Source organism: Balaenoptera physalus, assembly GCF_965194825.1.
Source record: "Balaenoptera physalus genome assembly, chromosome: 8".
Lineage (NCBI taxonomy): Eukaryota > Metazoa > Chordata > Mammalia > Artiodactyla > Balaenopteridae > Balaenoptera > Balaenoptera physalus.
The window spans coordinates 49,555,525-49,578,254 of NC_138887.1; the positions used below are offsets into that span (position 1 = coordinate 49,555,525).

Below are 22,730 nucleotides of genomic sequence, written 5' to 3' on the forward strand. Positions count from 1 at the left end.
AAACCTACTGTATAGCACAGGGAACTCTACTTGGTGCTCTGTGGTGACCTAAACGGGAAGGAAATCCAAAAAAGAGGGGATATACATATATGTACAGCTGATTCACTTTGCTGTACAGCAGAAACTAACACAACAGTGTAAAGCAAATATAATCCAGCTTAAAAAAAAAAATCTATGATAAAGTAAAAAGCATTACTTTTTTGGTATTTTCTTTGACTCACTGTTGGCTCCTGGTTCCTGGTTCTGAGTTTGAAGTTCCTAGAAGTCCAAGAATCAAACTGGTACTGCCACATAAAAAATTTAAAAAAATAGAAAAAGTTTACTACTTGTATTATCCCTTTTATACAGTATCATCCTGATGCTTCCAAATGTGAATTTTTCAGATAACTGAAGTATACATTTTTAGTTTGATACAAATCTTTTGAAAAATTTATTCCTTACTAGTCTTGTTTGGCAGAGAATTAATTTAACTGTTTCTTGATTCAGGAATTGTTACGAACACATATTATTACACTAGCCATGTCTTTACCTTAGGGTTTTACTATACAACGCGATCTACCCAAACACTATGTAAGCCTTGATCGCTACAGATTTAAAAAGAATTTTTGGCGTCTTCTGTTAGTAGATCAATGTACTTCCCTGCATAGATCAATGTATTTCCCTGCTGCCTAACATCCCCTGCCCCTCACTTGGCTGTATCTAATCTGGCCTGGGTTTGGAAATCCGATAACTAGTTGTTATAGTAATGTATTCATTACGTCCGTTAAGGTTCTGCATGAGATTTGCAGGGCTCTCCCAAGAGGAAAAGACAATAGCTTCTGCTTATAGACTGTGGCATCTATATACATGGCATACATTGCTTCTTAGTGTTTCTGTAAGCTTAAATAACATCTTAATTATGTTTTCATTTTTAGGTCTTCCTACAATTTCCTAACATTTATTGCTTAAAAATATTTAAGTAAAAAATGTCCCTAAATCAAATTTTAATTTCCATACATGTCTAGAGCAATGGCTACAAATTAACGTGAAATTTGAATTGGTGTTCTTTGGTGGTACGTTCAGAGAAATGGTGACCAGAGCTTAATACCAGGAATTATGAAGAGTTGCCAGTATGTTTTCTAGTGAGAAGCATTTACTTTCCAGTGTTCATCATTATAAAAAGGTTGATAGTTCAAACAATTTATTGCTGTTTTATAGCATACATAATTAAATGAAGAAACATGTTAAACTCAAGGGAATTTTTAATAGGTTACTTGCAATTGTTATTGCAGGCAACAACTTGTACATGATTTTATTTCCAAATCCACAAAAAACAAATTTTATACAAATCAGCACTGTAAAAATGTCAATTACAGCCCCAGAGGCTTTGCTGGCAGAATAATTGTCTAAATTCTAGGATATGGGAAACAGGTTTTTTTCTGGACTCTTTTTTTTTTTTTCTTTTTTTTTTTTACAAAAAAAAATTTACAAGTGAAATGTTACTACAAAACTTTTTATAAGGAATTTTTGCAAAACATTTACATTTTACCATCAACTATTTCTGTTTTAAAATCATTATGTAGATTTAATACCCTATGCTGCACATCAATTTATGTGGGATGACAACTTAGTGACATGCATAAAAAAACACCACAAGGCATTAAAATGAAGACTTAAATACAAATATTGTTGCAATAAAACAGTTATAAAATTGAAAAATAGGACCTAAACATCATGCTTATCTAAGTTTGACAAATTAACTTTTTCTCCTAGATTACACACTTTTATTACTGCTCTCATGAGAGTGTGATAAATAATGACTTAACATCAAGTTCTAATGTAATCAGCAACACATACACAAACCTAACCAAAGAAAGTATACTGTAAGAAAAAACTATTCTAACACTGGAGTTCTACCATGATAAATACATAGCTTTGCACTGATAATTACAATAAAGAAAAGTTTTATAACAGTGGCAAAGGGAATGAACAGTGAAATGTCATTAAACAAGACTCTACTGCACATCTGTGCCCTATTACTTATAACAGCTATATCCCACTGAGTCAAATAAAGGACACTGAAATTTACGATTCTTATAAGACAGAAGAGTGGATTCAGAATGGTATGCAGAACAGACTGTCAAAAGATTTCTAATTTCAGTGGTGAAATGTGCACCTGCTAACACAAATTAATATATTTTATATGCTATAAAGCTATCCAGATTCAGTTTGTTAAATTTATAATAGGCCTCATTGTTGATTAAAAAATAACTTCGATTTCTGAGGAGCATACATAGGTATGCATTAAAATTGGTTCATGGAATAATGGTGCAGAGAGCTCATACTCGGTATTAACAACAACAAAAAGTGTCACTCTGAGGAAACATGATTCAAACATTACGAAAGTTTCTTTGCATAAAAAAATTTATAGCACTGATTGTGTAGCATAATGATAGATAAAATATATATTTGATGTTTCAGCTCCTATATAATAAAATTAAAATTAATACTACCAAATGCTCCTCTGTACCAAACAAAGCAACAAACTGATTCTGATGTTTTAAAGCCAGATACATCAGTTGTTAAGAGTACATTAAATAAAATATACAAAACAATTTACAAAATCCAACTAAAATTTAAAGACTTTGTTACAAGTCTACAAAAGCTTTAAGAAACTTGAAATTTATAACCACAGTGTAAAAATTTTTTTTTCCTTTAATCTCAAAGCTTTTTTATACAAACTGAAAGCACAAAAGACCTTCAGTTTTATATAACGCTACAAAGGGCTGGCCTAAAGTGTACATAGTGTAAACAGTGATCATTACAGTATTTCTCCTTCATCAAAAATACAAGAAACATCACAATTTCGGAAGAGAATTCGCATGAGTAGTACTTTTCCTGAAATAATAGGGAATGCACAAGAAAACATACACCTATATTCAAACAATCCCCAAACTAATGGTGTTAATAAACCGAGCAGTTAAAAACTTTAGTTTTCAAATGGTCAATTCCAATTCCATTATAATTCTTTGTAAATATATTTTTAAAATATGAAATATCTTACTAATATTTAAGCTACTGGTATACTCCCAATTTTTTTTATATGAAACTTTTGGCCATCTTTCCTATTAAGACCCTTGTATAAACAATGAAATATTTTTTCTTTAGTCACTTAATTGACTGAAATTATTCTGATTTTTAAAAAATAATTTTTGTTTCATAGTATCACATCTGTTATATATTTGTTAGGCTGTCTTCTTAGGGAAAATTCAGTTATTGGCATAACATAAAGACATTACTGTGTTATAAATTCTTAATCAGCCTCTAACACAGTGCTAGAAATAAAATGGGATTCGCTAATTTTTAGTAAAGAGGAAAACAGAAATTGTAATGCAGTTAAAAGATAATTTTCTGCTGGCCTTAAAAAAAGTGTGATAATTCTTTCTTTGGCTACCAAGTCAAAGCATAAAGAATTTTGCACATTGTCAACATAACTCATATTTACAGAATATGAAACTACAGAACGATTTAAACTCTATGCAAATATTTCCAATATAAACATTTAAAATGAACTTTGTGGTTCAACCTAGGGTTAGGAATATAATCAATCCTAACTTCAAAACCTTACCTGTTAAACTGCCTCATTTTATTTTTCTGAAGCTATTATGAGTTTTGTTTTCCCCCCAGTATTTTCCTAAGGTTTCAATCTAAAATTTAACCTAAGGTTTAGCTCTAAGTTCCTCTTGTGTCTCCAAATGGAGAAAGTACTTGGACTTCACTGATTGTCTGCATACGCACTACTACAATGTAGTGGTAATAAAGATCTGAGATAGCCTCTCAGATTACTTTTTTGGAACTTACCTAATTCAGCTGTTGAAGAATTTCTAATATTTAGAAAAGACGGCCAAAACTATTTTCAGTTGATTTTCCAAAAATCAAGCTAAGGAAATAAAGTATTATCTCTATCATCAGTTAACTATTTGTTTTCTGTGCTATTGCAAAAAAAAATAAATCCACATAAATTATTACTGACTGAATTTATAACAAAGTACTTTCAAAGAAAACAAGTCCAATTAAGGTCCAGCCTGCAAACTACTGAGGTCTGTCTTTTTAAACACGTTAACACATGATGTTAAGAGAGGGGAAGATTCAGTTTAAAAATTATGTGATAGATCTCCAAATAACTACAACATATAATATGGAGGAAATACTTTTCTATCTGTTTCCAGTACATCAGTTTGCTTTTTATATTTTTAAAAATTCAACACTTCATGTGCTGACCCAAAATCTTGGAATACTTAAAGAAGCCAAGAATGAAAACATGATTTCCTACTTTGTAATTCACCTGACCAGCCCATTTCCAGATTTTCAAATGTGTGTAAACTTAAGTGCAGCACTAGAGGTCTCTGTTATAAATAACTTTTCAGAATTCTTCCATGTTGGTTGAAACATTGGGAGTTGCTGGGTTTGAATCTTGAGAAATGGCTGCAACTGTGACAATTCTTGGGGAGCCAAGCACCTCTGTTACAGATGAGTCCAGTTCTCCGGAGGTAACAATGGCAAGAGCTGTCCCACCACCTTTCTTATTCTGGTGTGTTTTGACATGTTTGGAGAGATGATCACTCCGCATAAATCTTTTAGAACATTCTGGACATTCAAATCTCTTTTCACCTAAACAGAAAAACAGTAAATGAATAGTAATTCACTTTATCTAAATGAAATTATAATTTAAAATAATTTATCTTCTGGTCATACTATACTTTTGAGTAGTTGCAAAATACTTCATGTTTTTATTTTAAAATGCCATCAAACACACAGTGCAGTACATGACTTTAAAGTCATGATTCTGCTAAGAACTGAAAATAAAAGCTGTTTCCTCAGTTTCCTTATCTACAAAATAAGAGGGTTTCTGGGGCTTCCCTGGTGGCGCAGCGGTTGGGAATCTGCCTGCTAATGCAGGGGACACGGGTTCGCGCCCTGGTCTGGGAAGATCCCACATGCCGCGGAGCAATTGGGCCCGTGAGCCACAATTACTGAGCCTGCGCATCTGGAGCCTGTGCTCCGCAGCAAGGGAGGCCACGATAGTGAGAGGCCCGCGCACCGCGATGAAGAGTGGCCCCCGCTTGCCGCAACTAGAGAAACCCCTAGCACAGAAACGAAGACCCAACATAGCAATCAATCCATCAATCAATCAATCAATAAAAAAATAAATCTTTAAAAAAAAAAAAAAATAAGAGGGTTTCTAACAGATGATCTCAAAAATCTCTTCCAGGTATAACAATACATAATGTTCAAGGCTCATGTCCGCCCTTCCTTAAAAACGATTGTCTAGGTTTTGAATATAATGCCTAGAAGCAGGAAATACCTTAGAACTACTTCAAATAAAATCAGTTAATAATTTTGTAGTGTACTGAGTTTCTTCACAAGGCAAAAATGAGAGTCGGGCAAACACTACATTTCAAATTTAACAGAGTTTTTAGGTCTCGCAGAATTAAGACTATTAGGTTCTGGTACACGGACTGATCCTCATACATTCTCTCTTTAAGTTGTAAGATAGTTCTACTGGAACTAACTACTTCTGTATTTAAGAAAAAAGTCCTTTCATTTTTGTGTATAATGGGTGGGGCACATAAAAATTTGGTTAATTGGTATATCGTCACGTTCATAATGGATAAACTATTAGCTTTTGTCCTTCCCTTAAAATTGTTACTTAAGGGAAAGAAGCAATGTTTTCCCAGTCTGATAGTAGAACTTGGATAATAAGAAAATTCAATTCAGCTGACTTATTTTACCTGGCCCTGCTTTTGACTTACTAACAGAAAATCTATAGGTTCAAGTTTGCCCATGTCAGATATTATCCCCTATTCTTTACATGTTTGTTTTATCCAAAAAAAATTGCATTTGAGGTGTCTCATTGAACTTTTCTTTCTCTTTCAGTCTTGAAAAATTAAATGAAAGGATAAATAAATGGTTGAGACAAAATTCTTAAAGACATTAAAAATAAAGGCAGTTAAGGTTTAAGGTAAAACGACTTGCATCTTATGAATGCTAACAGCCAGACAAGGGCTAAAAACAATTATGAGGGTTTATGTTTAGGATCAATCTTGAACTCTTTTATCTTTCAAGTTTCCCATTTTACTTCAAAAGAAAAATTCTAAGTGTACAAATTTAAAAGCTGGAAGAAATTTTAAGGATCTTATTTTACATTTTCATTTTATAGATGAGTAAGTTGGGGCTCAGAAATTAATTAATTTGCTTGGGAATCATACAATTTATTAATATCAGAGCAGAATTCAAGGCACCTGGCTTCTAGTTCAGGCTTTTTGTACTAAATCACCTGTAGTAGAGACCTCTGTTCTTTTACAGCAACAGTGGCCAAGAATAATCAGAAAGAAATCAGGTAGTGATGGCTTGAAGGCACGAGATCATTCAGTAAACACTGAATCAATGGGTGATCAACTTGTACACACTGGTTGTTTAATAAACATTTGTTAGCTGTGATATTCATGAGCTCAGTCATTTTTCAACAAATATTTGTGGAACATCTGTAATGTGCCAGGCACTGGTGATACAAATCTGAACAAGTCAGAGTCTCTGACTTGAAGAAGCTTCCGTTATCTTAAGAGAGTCATTTGTAACCACATGGAGCTACTGGTACCAAATGAGAAAGAAATTCAAGTCCCCTGCTACTCAGCAGCAAACTGTAAGATAAATGAGAAATGATGGGGACATGGTTTGTGTGTGGACTTTCTAGCCTACTCCTAAGAGGTGTGGGTATCCAATTAATTTCAAGCAATGAAAGTTGGCTAGAATCTCAAAATAAGTAAATAATGTTGTACAATTGAACTATCATTAGGGGAATGACATTTCAGTTTATTAACCTTTTCCACAAAGAAGTGTGTTTTCTGTGGTGTAAGATAATTTCTGAATTTCTTACCTCTTAGCAAACATTCTCATTATACTTTATAATATATGGATACAGGGAGGTACAGGGTTCTTGTACTAACTAAATATACTATAATATCTTTTTTGTATTTATATTTCTAATTATTTTAATTAGTTTTATAATTATTTTTAGTAGGGTTAATACTTTTTATAATTAATGCAACTAATTATCAAAACTGTTGATATTAGTTACTTACGGTGGGCAAAATGCCCCAATCCCCCACAAAGATGTCTGTGCCCTAATCCCTGGAACTTGTGAATACGTTTTATTATATGGCAAAAGGGATGTAACTAAGTTTATAAAGGTTAACAAAGGGAGAGTGTTCTGAATTATCTGCGTGGGCCCAATCTAATCACATAAGTTCTTAAAAGGAGACCGCTTTCTTCAGCTGGAGTCAGAGAGATGCAGCAAGAGAAATCAGAGAAATCAGAAGTGTGAGAGGAACTTGACCCGCTGTTGCTGGAGGGGTGCCACGTGGAAAGTGTGAGAAGGAACGTGGGTCACCTCCAGGAGCAAACGCCAGCCCCACTGCCGCCCTGCTGACAGGCAGCAAGAACACAGGGACCTACGCACTACAACAGCAACCGCTAAATCTGGCTGACAGCGTAAGTCTGGAAGCAGATGCTCCCCCAGGGCCTCCGGGAGGGAACACAGCCCAGCCAACACCTTGATCTCACCTTTGTGAGAGGCTAAGCAGAGGACCCCGGCTAAGCCTACTAGGACTTCAGACTTAAACAGTGATATAAAAATGTGTGTTGGGGCTTCCCTGGTGGCGCAGTGGTTGAGAATCTGCCTGCCAATGCAGGGGACACGGGTTCGAGCCCTGGTCTGGGAAGATCCCACATGCCACGGAGCAACTAGGCCCGTGAGCCACAACTACTGAGCCTGCGTGTCTGGAGCCTGTGCTCCGCAACAAGAGAGGCCGTGACAGTGAGAGGCCAGCGCACAGCGATGAAGAGTGGCCCCCGCTCGCCGCAACTAGAGAAAGCCCTCGCACAGAAACGAAGACCCAACACAGCCAAATAAATAAATAAATTAAAAAAAAAAAAAGTTTCTGTGGTGTCTGTCCTGTGGAAAGCACAGACAAATACAACTCACATAGTGCCTAGCCAAAAAGATATAGATTTAAAGCACAAGAGGGCCAAAACAATTTACTAGAATAATGAAACAAACAAACAAACAAAAAGTGTGTTGTTTTAAGCTCTTAAATTTGTGGTAGTTTGCTGTGGGAGCAATAGAGAACTGATAGTTATATAAGATATAGTCTTGAAAAAGGTAAAGCCTAATTAAAAAAATTACAGCTGATCTGTTACACGGATCAAGAGCCGTGAAATAGCTGCATCACAACTACAAAAGCATGACAAGAAGAAATTCCAAATTTTATTTCTCTAAGAAAATCTCAAGGATGTAAGCAAAATGATTTTGGTTTAATATACTGAATATAGAAAAAAAATTGCTCATGTCACCTATATTATTAATAAAATGCCAAGCTGTATTACACAACTATTAAAATATGGTAGTATTTTAAAAGGATTTAAGTAGAAGACTCATATTTAGAAATTATGTAGATTATTTCCTAACATGATATTAACAGTAATTTCTCTCAGAAAAAAAATTTGCTGAGATTTTCAAATGGAATCATAGACTTGAAAGGAAAAATGGAACTAAATCAGATCTTTTAAGCTTTATGTATTTGAGGTACCCATCAAGAGCCAATTATCTAGCTGCCATAGTTCTGCCTATAATCTCATTTTCAAAGTGTTATCCTCAAACTTAAGCTAATATAATATATAAAACACACTTTATGGATTATTGATGTTATTTCTAAGTTTGTCATTTGATAACATACCTGCATATTTATCAATTAAAATAATTTCAGGAGAGAACTGAGGGGCTATATTAGCTTCCAAGGGCTACTATAAAAAAACAAAAACAAAAAATCACAAACTGGGTGGCTTAAAAACAACAGATATTCACTCTCTCACAGTTATGGAGCTAGATGCCCAAAATCAAGGTGTCAGCAGTGCAATGCTCCCATTCAAAGGCTCTAGAGAAGAATCCTTCCTTGCCTCGTCCTAGCTGCTGGTGACTTCTGGCAATCCTTGGCATTCATCGGCTTGTAAGTGCAGCTCTCCAATCTTTGCCTCTGTCTTCACATGGCCTTTTCCCCTGTGTCTCTGTGTCTTCTCCCTTTCTTACATGGATGCCAGTCATTGGATTTAGGGTTCACTAGGTCCTAAATCCTAGGCACTAGGCATAGTATGACTTCATCTTAATTCATCTCATCTGCAAATAACTATTTCCCAAGAAGGTCACATTCAGATACTGGGGATTAGGACTTAAACATATCTTTCTGGGAGACACAATTCAACCCACTACAGGGACATTTTTAAATGTCTGGCATTTGTTACAGCTAAGTAAAAGACACACCCTTTGCTCAATGAATAACTTCAACTAAACGTCCATTTGTAGCACATATACAATTTCTTACCAGACTTTTATATATAACTCACTCTACAGAAATCATATTTTGATTTGTTCTAAAAAACCTCATTATTCAAACTGAGAAACTTGTAGTCCCTGGATCCCTCCAATGTCTATCAGGAGGGACCTAACAGTACCTCCTGGACACTCTCCCTTACCTACTCAGCCTAGAATATCTAAATGAATCTTTTCATAAGTACACTCAATTCTCCTCTATCATTACCTGTGGATAAAAGCAAATTAAAAGGGGGAGGAATGATAATTTGAGAGAAGTTATGTGGCTTAAATTTTCTTGAAGGAGAAGACAGAGTAAGGGGAAGTTAACTGGGAGTGACAAGGGAATTAAGAAGAAGACTTAAGGAGGTTTAGGTAATTGCTAAGGTAATGAGGAAGCTGAAAAAAAGAATAAGATTGATAGGCTGTTCTGAGAGACTGGCTGAGATTTGAGACCATAAATTTGTAGATATCAAATGTGCATCATGAGTAATTTTTCATTTCTTCCTTCAGCAATTATCTACTCAAATATAGAAGCCCTTTGGTCATTTCATTATAAACACTTTTTCAAAAGGCAATCTTATCTACTCTAATGGTTTTAACTATCATCTATAAATGGATGGGTACATCAAGATCCAGATTCCTAAACTATGAATTTAACATCTCCAAGATGTGCCATAGAAAGCATCATCACTCAACATGTCACAAACAGAACTCATTAACTTTCCAGTCCTTATAATTCTCAGAAATAAAGGGGAAAAGTCCCCCAAACTATGAAAGAGGTAATGTCAGTAAACATGGTGATCTCCAAGAATCCACTCCTCTGTGAAAGGAATCAGAAACTGGGAGAAAACAATCAAATCAACCCTTTCAGACTCTGGAAATTAATCAAGGCTTCCAGTAACTCAGGGAGTGTTTAATAAAGAAAATGGCTGAATCTTGGTAAGAAGAGCAAGTTTTGTGGTGTTTTAACTTGCCTAGTTCCATTTTCTACTCCCCAGCAGCCTGGTAGTCACCAGAGGGAACAGAACAGAGCTGGAGCCCTTTCAAAACTTCTTTCCCAAAGAATCATCATTGTTTCTTTGGAGGACCCCACTTAAAATACTTTTGTATTTAACGTTCCTTGGAAGTACCCCAATGCAAAAAGTCTTCTTCCAGGGGTAGAGAAGGGCATGTGTTTGTCTAAAACAATTATAGGAAAGTGTTTTAACTTCATGGATGTCCAAAACAATGAATAATACTTGGGCCAAACAATAAACAGACTAAACAAAAAGCTTAAAAGAAAAAGTTGACATACTCCTTGGAATCTAAAAGGCCACATACATGCTTAGGGCTGTGAGTCTACTCAGGAAAGGGCTGAGAAGAACCAAACTCTCACTTATGCCTATCCTTTGAGGCTCTGCAAAAGCAGAAAGTGAAGGCTATGGTAGCATTGTCAACTGTCTGGCTGAGTGTTGATGGGAGCCCCAACATGCACACAAAGCCTCTCAGCAAAGAGGGAAAGATTTATTGGTCCTAGGTTTTTAAAAGAAAGAATATTTGAAGAAATGATGGCTGAAAACTCCCTAAATTTGATGAAAAACATTAATATACACATTGAAGAAGCTCAGTTAACTTCAAGTAGGTTAAATGAAAAGAAATTCACACTGAGACACAATAATCAAACTGTTTAAAGTGAAAAACAAAGACAGACTCTAGAAGGCATCAAGAGGGAAGTGACTCATCATCTACAAGGGATCATCATTAAGAAAAAGCTGATTTTTTTCATAGAAAAAGCTGATTTTTTTCATCAGAGATCATGGAGGTGTGAAAGCAATGGGATGATATATTCAAAGAGATAAAAGGAAAAAACCTGTCAATCAAGAATTCTATATACAGAAAAACTATCTTTCAAAAATAAGGAGAAATTAAGATGTTCCCAGATTAATAAAAATTGAAGGAATCTGTCACTAGCAGATCTGCACCTATAAGAAATACTAAAGGGAGTCCTGCAGGCTGAAATGAAAAGACACTAAATGATAACTGGAATACACATGAAGAAATAAAGAACACCAGGTAAAGTAACTACATAGATAAATATAAAAGACAGTATTTTTTACTCATTTTTCCCCTATCTAGTTTAAAACAAAACTGCATAAAACAGTAATTACAAATCTGTGTTGATGGGTACAATATACAAAGATGTAATTAGTAAAAAAAACAGCAGAAGTGGAGGCAGAGCTATGTAGGAGAAAAGCTTTTGCATGCTATTGAAATAAAGTTGGTATTAATCCAAACTAGACTGTTACAAGATGTGAACTGCAATCCCCAAAGCAGGCAACCACTAAGAAAATAACTTAAAAAAACATACATACATACATATGTGTATATATATGTTATATATAAATATATATATGCACACATATATAGATACACATACATATATTAAAAGAAATTACAAGGTAATTAAAATAACACATGAGCAATATTTGTTTAACACAAAATGTCAATAATGGAGAAACACAGGAACAAAAAAGATAAAAGACATGAAGACAAATAGAAAACAAATATCAAAATGGCAGAAGTCCTTAGCAGTAATTGCATTAAACATGAATGTATTAAACGCTCCAATCAAAAGGCAGAAATTGACAGAATGGATTAAGAAAAAACATGATACAACTATAGGCTATCTAGCAGAGGCTCGCTTTAAATTCAAAGACAGGAATAGGCTAAAAGTAAAAGGACAGAAAACTGATATATTGTGCAAATAGAGTCGGAATGGCTACATTAATACTAGAACAATAAGATAAAAATTACTACTAGAGACAAGGAAGGATACTTTATAACAATAAAAGTGTCACTCCACCAAGAAGATATAACAATTAGAAACATATATGTACCTAACAACAGAGCCCCAAACCATAAGAAGCAAAATCGACAGAATTGAAGGGAGATACACAATTCTACATTATACCTATCCCTTTCCTGTATTCTCCATTTCAACTGGTAGTAGTCATCATTGGTACCTTTCATCTCTTTTCTCACATCTAATTAATCACCAAGTCCTGTCAATTTTATTACACAAACATCTCTTAAACTGGTCCCAAATATACCCTACAACTTCTGTTTTAGTTGGTATCTTACCAAAAGTCCTTACTGTCTTTGATGATTGGTCTCAAAATTGTTCCCTATAAATTTATCCTCCATACAAATACTAAATGGTCTAAAAGGAAAAGGTGACCATCTGATTATCTGTTGAAAACTTTCAATGGTTCCTCATTTCCTATGGCTGCAGAAAAAAACAAAATCAAATAGTACATAACATCCACTGACCTCTGCCTACCTTTTCTGTTTTATCTATTGCCACAAATATCATGGTTCCCAAACACTGAACTGCTTGTAGGTTCTGACATATCATACTTTCTTTCTTGTATGAATTAGATTCTAGTCCAGGTGACTCTGCTCCACCTCCCAGTCATATAATTTTAGGCAACTTCTCTCTCCAATTCTTGGTTTCTTCATTTTTAGCTGGGAATAACAGAAATACCTATTTCATGTTATTGCTCTAAGGGTAAAATGAGAAAATGGATTTTAAAAAAGCATTTAGAAACCCAGAACACTGAAGGGGATCAGATATGTTAACTACTACTGTTATTGCCTGTCTGAATTTGTTTACTCTACTGCTTCCATGGCTCATTCTTCCCCATTACTAAATAACTCAACTTGGCTCAAGGAACTAAGTTTGAGGCCTTGATAAAGAAGTCAATCAACCTCTTAAGACTTAAGTTTAGTCCTTATTTATAAAATGATGGAATTGCAGAAAATCATTTTCAGGAGTCCCTCGGCTCTAACTCCTATCATTCTTGATAAAGAGACATGTTGCATGACATTGAGGCATATGCATGAGGCTGAGCAAGAAATTCTTTGGATTGTTAAAATAAAAATAAACTAGAAAATCTCTCTCCCTTTTTAGACTGCAATTTCGTAAAGATAAGAGTTGTCTCACACTTCTGAAAATGCTTTAATTTACACACAGTAAAATTCATTCTTTCTGCTACATAGTTCTATGAGTTTTGATAAATGCATTGTCATGTAGCTATCCCCAAAATTCAAATGTAGAAGAACTGCTGTCACTTCCAAAAATTCCTTCATGATGTCTCTTCAGTCAAACTCCCTCCTCCATCACACACTAGAAAACACTGATCTGTTCACCTTTTGTATAGTTTTGATTTTTCTATTACATCATACAAATGGAATCATTCAATAGGTAGCCTTTTGATGCTGGATGCTTTCACTTAGCATAATGCATCTGAACTTCATCCATGTGGTTGTGTGTATTAATAATTCATTCCTCTACGCTGGGGAGGAGTACTCCAATGTATGGATATACCACAATATTTCATCCATTCACCAGTTGAAGGACACTTGGGGTGTTTCCAGTTTGGGTGATTATAAATAAATCTGCCATATATATTCAAAGCTGAGGTGAATACTTGGGAGTGGATGCAAGGTCATATGGTTAAGTGTATGTTTAACTTTTATAAGAAAATTCCCAAATGTGTTCCAAAGGTGCTGTGTCATTTTGCTTTCCCACCAGCAAGGAAGTTCCAGTTGCTCTGCAATCTCCCCGGTACTTCTAATTGCCAGGGCTTTGGTGTTCTTGTTTTTTATTTTAGCCATTCTAATAGGTGTATACAGGTAAACTGTTGTGGTATTAACTTGCATTCCCCCAAATAAAAGATGATGTTGAACATCTTTTTAATTTATTTATTTATTTATTTATTTTTGGCTGTGTTGGGTCTTCGTTTCTGTGCGAGGGCTTTCTCCAGTTGCGGCAACCAGGGGCCACTCTTCATCACGGTACGCAGGCCTCTATCGCGGCCTCTCTTGTTGCGGAGCACAGGCTCCAGACGCGCAGGCTCAGCAGTTGTGGCTCACAGGCCTAGTTGCTCCACGGCATGTGGGATCTTCCCAGACCAGGGCGCGAACCCGTGTCCCTTGCATTGGCAGGCGGATTCTCAACCACTGCGCCACCAGGGAAGCCCTGAACATCTTTTCATGTGCTTATTTGCCACATGTATAATCTGTTTAGTGAAGTGTCCAGATCCTTGGCCAATTTTTAAAAAGTGTACTGTTGTTCACATACTGTTGAGGTTTGAGAATTCTTTATATGTTCTAGATAAAAGTACGTTGTCAGATGTATGATTTTCAAATATTTCCTTCCAGTGTGTGTCTGGTGTTTTCAGAATTTTTTCACAGAGCAAAAGTTTTTAGTTTTTATGAAATCCAGTTTATCAATTTTTCTTTTATGGATTGTACTTCTGATGTTGTATTAAAAACGTTGGTCTAACCTCAGGCCACAAAGATTTTATCCTATATTTAAAAGGTTTTACAGTTTTAGGTTTAGATTTAGGTCTGAGTGATTTTGAGTTAGTTTTATAAAACATATGAGGTATGCAGGTCAAAGTTTCTTTTTTGCATGTGGCTGTCCAACTCTGCCACATTTTGCTGCTGAGAACTTCTGCCTTTCCTTTTATTGTAAGCATGCTTACCTTTACTCCATGGATGATGGTTATAATATCTGCTTTGAAGCAGATACACATTTCAGTTCACATGAAAAGTTCTATCTTGCCTTCTTTGGTCAGTAGTTCCAATATTAATTTATTTTCAAAGACCTTTGGGTCTGCCCAGCACATGCTAGGAATTAGGTGATGGTTTGTAAGACAGTTCAGTCTCTGAGGCCCCTGCTATGGTTCTTTGGGGCTGTTCTGTGCATGTGCAGTTTAGGGGTGAGTCCAGAACTTACTTTGTTCCATTCACAAAATTGAGGATCACCTTTTACAGACCTCTCCAAACTTTCCCTCATACTCTCCAACCCCCAGTGTCCCTTTTCCTGGTTTCTCTGGCCAGAAAGCCAGAATTCTTGAGGCTTCTTTTATTGTCCTGCACATACATTATGACTGGCATTGCCTTCAGAGTGAAATGACAAGAGAGAAAAATAAGTGATTCCCCTCACATTTGCTGGAAAACAAGGGCTCAGTATTTCCTGGTCCCTCTAACCAGAGACATGGGTATTTTCTCAAGTTTTTAGTTGCTTATGCTGCCACTACTACAGTGCAACTTACAAGCAGGGCTGCCCTTGGAGTACAGGGCCCCTTTTCTCAGTTCTCTTGACAGATATACATGGTTTCTCCTAGAGTGTTTGCTGCCTACACCTGCTATTCAGTGCCCACAGAGCCAACGCTGGGAGAACAAAGAGGGAAAAAAATCCTGTGAAACTCACTTGTGTTATGCATTGTTATACAAATTTGATTGTAACAAATTTCTTCAAATTAGGATAGAGATTATCAAGGAAGAGGATATATTCTAGAAGAGAGCCAATCTCTCTTTTGCAGAACTCTGTGGAAGTCCGGAACTCAAAATAATGGGAGGGAGACATGGAACAAAAAACAGTAAATTGAAGCCTATACATGGAATATTAGCCCTACTATCAAAAAATTCGGGCAAAATATTTGAGAATTTGTATCTAAAGAAATGTGATCCCACACTGTATTACTATATATTGATAATTAGGTATCTTCCAATATAACACACAGTGCTCCTATCCAATTTCCTAAAAAGAAAGCCACCAGCTCATAATGATTTCACAATCTTACACTTAAACGTATTCATCAATCATCATCTTCATCATCATCATCATCATCATCATCTACTTGAACAAAAGCCAGGGATCACTGGACAGTGCAGGTAAACCTACAACCTCAGAAAATAGATACAGACAAAAAAAAAAAAAAAAAAGACCCTGGAGGAAATAAGAGACTTCCAGTAAGCTCCTGCATTTATACAAGAAGAAGAAGATGCAATAAAAAAAGAAACAATAAAAAGCACTCTTGGAAATTAAAAAACAATTCAATAGAAATATTTGAAGCTAAAGTTAAGGAATCTCATTGAAAATATAAGAAAAAGGTAAAAAGACAAAAAAGAAAAAAGCTGTAAAAAAAAAAAAAATCAACATAGGGAGTCCAACATACATCTAGTAAGAATCCCAAAGGAACAAAAACTAAAAAGGGGAAAATGAGCGACTTCCCTGGCGGCACACTAGTTAAGAATCTGCCTGCCAATGGCGAGCCCTGGTCCGGGAAGATCCCACATGCCATGGAGCAACTAAGCCCGTGTGCCACAACTACTGAGCCTGAGCTCTAGAGCCTGCAAGCCACAACTACTGAAGCCTGTGTGCCTAGAGCCCGTGCTCCGCAACAAGAAAAGCCACCACAATGAGAAGCCCACGCACCACAACGAAGAGTAGCCCCCACTCGCCGCAACTAGAGAAAGCCCATGTGCAGCAACAAAGACCCAATGCAGCCAAAAATAAATAAATAAATAATTTTTTAAAAACAATTTAAAATAAAGGGGGGGGGGAGAATGAGAGATTGGGTGTGGGGTGGCGAGGGAGGACCCAGAGTTGAAGAGTCCAACTAGAACTGCACCATAAATGAAAACCTATGCTTACATACATAATTATGAAACTAATAGAATACCAAAGATTAAAAGAAAGCTCTTACAGTTATAAAACACAGGATGAGGGCATGTCAAAAGGACAGAGGAGGCAATCTGAAACAACTTTCAATGGCCAAAAATAGAACAAAGTGAGCAAGATACGGAATACAGGAATACCTGGTTTTATCATACTTTGCTTTACTGTGCTCTGCAAATATTGTTTTTTACAAATTGAAGGTTTGTGGCAAAACTGCATCCAGCAAGTCTATCAGCACCGTTTTTCCAACAGCGTCTGCTCACTTCATGTCTTTGTGTCACATTTTGGTAATTCTCACAATATTTCAAACTTTTCCATTATTTTATATTTGTTACGCTGATCTGTGATCACTGATCTTTGATGTTACAACTCACTGAAGGCTCAGATGATGATTAACATTTTTTTGGTAATAAAGTATTTTTTAATTAAGGTATGTATATTATTTTTTTAGATGTAATGCTACTGTACACTTAACAGACTACAGTATAGTGTAAACCTAACTTTTACATGCACTGGGAAACCAAAAAATTCGTGTGACTGGCTTTACCGAGATATTCACACTTCATCGAGGTGGTCTGGAACCAAACCCGGAATATCTCTGAGATTTGCATGTAACGGGATTGGATCATAACTCTATAAATAAATACTCATGAATCCATACCATAGTGGTAAAAATAAATGTCTGAATAAACAAATAATTGGGGAAGAAGGTATAGATCGATCTTCCTTATATAAGAGTCACAACTAAAAATTGTACAGTGAGGGAAACAGAAAATGACCTTTAGTACATCACAGTAACATCACACAGAACATCACATTGCATCTGCAGGCAAGATACAGGTGGGCGGGGCGATGCACCACACCAGCAAGAAAGTCGCCACGGACTCCGACATCCCACGGACGATATCAAGCGTCCCCCGCCCTTAATGGTCCCAGTCGTTTCTGCACTGGTCGTGGGAGGTGTAGGAGGGACTTGGGGACACCCAGAAGAGCTGGATATGGACTCAGTGACCTTTGAGGATGTGGCTGTGAACTTCATCCTGGAGGAGTGGGCTCTACTGAATCCTACACAGAAGAAACTCTACAGAGATGTAATGCAGGAAACCTTCAGAAACCTGGCCTCAGCAGGAACAAAATGGAATGATGATGACATTGAAGAGCAGTACAAAATCCATGGGGGAAAACCAAGAAATCATATGACAGTGAGATTCTCTGAGCATAAAGACAGTAGTCCACGTGGAGGAAACTTCAACCTTACTCCACCTCTCGATCAGAACAAGAAAACTCCTGGATTAAAACCATGTGAATGCAGTGTATGTGGAAAAGTCTTCATGCATCATTCATCTCTTAATAGACACATGAAATGTCACATTGAACACAAACCTCAAGATTTAAAAAAAATATGATCGGGGCTGTATAATACATATAAATGTAAGGAAAGTGGGAAAGTTTACAAATATTACAGTTCCTTACAGAGGCACAAAAGAACTCACACAGGATAAAAACTGTATGAATTCCAGCAATGTGGAAAAAGTTTCAGTAATCATCAAGGTTTCCAAACACATGAAAGAGTTCACTCTGGAGAGTAGCCCTATAAATATAAGCAATGGGGTAAAGGTTTATGTCCTCAAAAAGGTTTCCAAAAACACGAAAGAGATCACACTGGAGAAAAACCCTATGAATGTAAGGAATGTGAGGAAGCATTCATTAACCCCAGTTCTCTTCAAATACATAAAAGGAGTCACAGTGGAGAGAAACCGTATGTGTATAAAACATATTGTAAAGCATTTAGTATTCCCAGATAGCTTCAAGAACATCAAAGAATGCATACTGGAGAAAAACCCTATGAATGTAAAGTATGTGGGAAATCCTTCGCTTCCACTTACGTTCAAGTGCATGAAAGAGCTCACACTGGACAGAAACCCTATCAATGTCAGGAATGTGGGAAAGCCTTCGTTTGTCCCTCAGGCATTTGAAGACACAAGAGACTGCACACTGGAGAGAAACCATATAAATGTGAAGAACGTGGGAAAGCATTCAATAATCCCAGTTCTCTTCACATACATGAAAAGACTCACACTAGAGAGAAACCATATGTGTGTAAAACATGTTCTAAAGCATTTAGTATTCCCAGATATCTTCGAAAACATGAAAAAACCCATACTGGAGAAAAACCCTATGAATGTAAAATATGTGGGAAAACCTTCAGTTCCACTTATGCTCAAGTGCATGAAAAGAATTCACACTGGAGAGAAACCATATAAATGTGTAGAATGCGGGAAAGCATTTATTCTTCCCAGTTTTCTTCAAACACGTGAAAGGACTCACACTGGTGAGAAACCGTGTGTGTGTAAAATATGTTCTAAAGCATTTCGTTTTTCCAGTTCTCTTCAAAAACATGAAAGAACTCGTACTAGAAAAACCCTATGGCTGTAAAATAAGTGGAAAAACTTTTGCTTCCACTTATGTTCAAGTGCATGAAAGAACTCATGCTGGAGAGCAGCCTTATGAATGTAGGAATGTGGGAAAGCCTACATTTCTGTCTTAGGCATTCAGAGACACATGCATACTACAGAGAAACCATGTAAATATGAAGAATGTGGGAAAACCTTCTCTGATCTCTCTACTTTGCAAAAGCATGAAAGGGTTCACTAGATAATAAATCTAGTTTTTAAAGAGCCTAGGAAAGACTTCAGTGGGCCCACATACTTATATGTGAAAACTCTCATGAGAAACAAATATAAATGTCATTAACATGAGGTAACTTGTTAGAAAGTAATCCAAGAATAATGTTTTAGAAAATCTTCAATATAAAAGACTTGTTATAAAAGTTTATAAATATATGTTTACTAAGGATCTTTATGAAAGTACCTTTCTTGACATTGGATTTGTACTAGTTACCTTCAAAAATGAATATTTAGGTGAGGTAATTCTGGAAGTCATCTTTTAATAATAGTTCATAAGGTTAAAAGAGAGCAATTTTTCCTTTAATCAGATGATATTTTCTCTTTCCAATTTTAAGTCTGTTGGACCTATGGGTGGTTGAAGTGTACTTCTTTTTTTTTTTTTTTTTTGACATCTTTGTTGGAGTGTGGTTGCTTTGCAGTGGTGTGTTGGTTTCTGCTTTGTGAATCGGCTGTACATATACATATATCCCCATAAAGTGTAGTTCTAATATGCAATTAGGCTTGGTATTTGTTGGGATTTTCCTACTGGCCTTGGGTGGCAGTTCTCGGATATCCTTAATCTATTATATATAGTGTACCTTTATTACAGAAAGATCTTTTTGGGGGAGTGGTGAGTACAGGAGACTTTTTCCATTTTCCCTACTATTAAATACTTGGAATAATTTTTTCTGTATGGCCAGGTTGTCAAAGGGTGTACATTCACGTAAATTATGTTTTTCCATTTGCTTCTTCATTCCTTCTGACTGGTATTTGGTGAATAGACTTTGAAGAAGAGAGGCTTGTGACAGGACAAAAAATCTAGAGTTGGAGATATCCTGCCTATGAGTAATATTAGGACCTAGATTTTCCACAATCTATCCCCTTTGTGGTTCCATGTTAGAATTCACCAATAGCGTCACCTGTGTGCAATTTAAAGGCAGATGAGAAGGCATACTTCAGATTTTGGAGCCACCATGCTGGGAGAGAGACAGATACATAGAAGGTTCGAGGACACCACCTTTCATCCTATTTTCCAGATTCTGTGCCTTTGTATTCAAGAGTATCCTCAAAACCACCACCAACTGTTTGATTCCTATTATCAGAAGTGTAGTTTTCCTCTGATGTCTTTACAATTCTACATCAAAATCTGTCAGAGTTTGAATTTTTCTGTGAGGCCTCCTGTGTCCACTTGGAAAATAATTCAGAATTTCATGGTTGGGAGTATTGTCAGATTACCCTTCTGTAGATTTATAGCTTCATCATGTCTAATTTGTGTAGGAAACACCTTTTGCTGTTAACATTGTTAGTATGTTTTCCTGATTCACCATGACATTCACAATGGTGCAGTGATAAACAAGGACATGGGAGTTTGCTGCACTGTGCAGTGGCTGCCTTGACCCTCTCCTTCTATGTGAGAATAAGCCCCTTCCTCCTATCAGGAAAAGTATGGGTGCTTTCTGTTACTTGTAGCTGAATATAATCTCTGTTTTCAGTTACGTTTGACTGTACATGATTAAAAGTCTGTTCATTTTTTGGTGAAAGAAATGATTCTGTAGTTGTTTCAGAGAGATATTTCATCAACTCTTTCCTAAGCTTTCGTATGCTAACAAATATTGTGGTTTTTATTTCCTCAGAAACTATATTAAAATACCCATTATAATTATGGATATTCAGGAAAAAAAAAAAGATACAATGAGGAATGCTAAAAGTGAAAATAGTGTTTTCTTTAAAGAGAAAGAGGACATTTGTGCAGACTCAAAAAATCTCTAAAATATTTACTAATTACTGTGGTTGTGTTCATTAAGTCCACAAATTCTTTGATACTCCTCCCTCTAGGAGGTGGAGCTTAATTCACTTCCTCTTGAATATTGAATGGACCTAGTCAGTTGCTTCTAATAAACAAAATATGGAAAGGAAAAAAGAAAAACTTCACAGTGGAGATACCTGGCAAACATTATCTTAACTAATTCATCAAGGTTAACATCACCAATAATAAGACATATTGACATCATGTACTCCCTGATATGATGCGATTAGAAGGATAATAATGTCTGTGATATTCGTCCCAGCAACAATTCATAACCTCAATGTAATCATGAGATAATATCAGACAAACCCAAATTGAGGGATATTCTACAAGATACTTAACCTTTAAGTGTCAAGGTATGACAAGACCAGGAAACAAAAAGAGGAAATTTCACAGACTGCAGGAGACTGAAGAGTCATGACAAATAAATGCAATGTGGTACTCTGGACTGAATCCTGGAATAGAAAAAGTATATTTGTAGGGAAGCCTGTAGTTTAACTGATAGTATTGTACCAATGTTAATTTCTTAACATTGTGTTATGGAAGACATTAGTTATAGAGGAAGCTGGGTGAAGGGTATTTGAGAACTCTCTATATTATCTTTGCAACTCCTCTGTAAGTATAAAATTACTTCAAAATAAAAGAGTTATAAATAAATAAAATAAATAAGTTCCCTAAAGCTGAAGGGGTAAAATTAGGTCACCTACAAAAAAATATGAGAAGAGGAACAATGAACTTATTAGTAAAACAGATGCAAGAAGACAACACAGCAGTGCCATTAATGTTTCAAATGAATATAATTTTCAACCTAGAATTCTGTATTAGCCAAACTATCAATTAAGTGGAAAAGCAAAATAAAGGTATTTTCAAACAAATTTACTTCTGTATGCCTTTTTGTAGGAAGCATTTCAGAATGTTTTCCAGAAACCAAGGGAATAAACTGAGAAAGCTGAAGATGTGAGATCTTGAGAACACTGGATCCAAACCAATAGAGCAGGGAAGAAAAGTCTCAGGATTACAGCTGTGCATCAGCCCTAGACAGGAATCAATCAGTGTTTGATCGGAAAGCTGGAGTACTCCAGGAATAAGGAGAAACCTGATGGAGTTGATACTTTTCTTGAAAAGTTAAAATAACAAGAGGAGGTAATAAAGTTAACCAATGCAAAGGGGAAGAAGGCAATTTGAAACTTCAGGAAAACAAAAACAAAAACAAAAACTACACAGGAAAGGACAGGTAATCACAGTCCATTACTTAATGTAATTATTATTTATTTACTAATTTTCAACTTTAAGAACTAAGCTATGAAAAAAAGGAGGCAGTGGTTATTAAAGAAAATGTAA

At 35.9% G+C, this 22,730-nt stretch overlaps 1 protein-coding gene across 4 annotated transcripts in view; it reads right to left on the reverse strand.

Moving 5' to 3' along the window:
* Window positions 1–1,223: 1,223 nt before the first annotated feature.
* Window positions 1,224–22,730, reverse strand: part of SP4 (Sp4 transcription factor) — a 73,678-nt gene continuing 52,171 nt past the window's right edge. For 2 of the 4 annotated variants that reach the window (XM_082472691.1, XM_082472690.1), the window contains exon 6: window positions 1,224–4,650. In XM_082472691.1, the coding sequence (XP_082328817.1) occupies window positions 4,403–4,650 (248 nt within the window). In that variant the 3' untranslated portion in view covers window positions 1,224–4,402. Of the gene's footprint in view, window positions 4,651–8,774; window positions 8,842–12,771; window positions 12,948–22,730 lie in introns of those variants that run through there. The other 2 variants (XR_014266743.1, XM_082472693.1) reach the window with 2 other exon arrangements.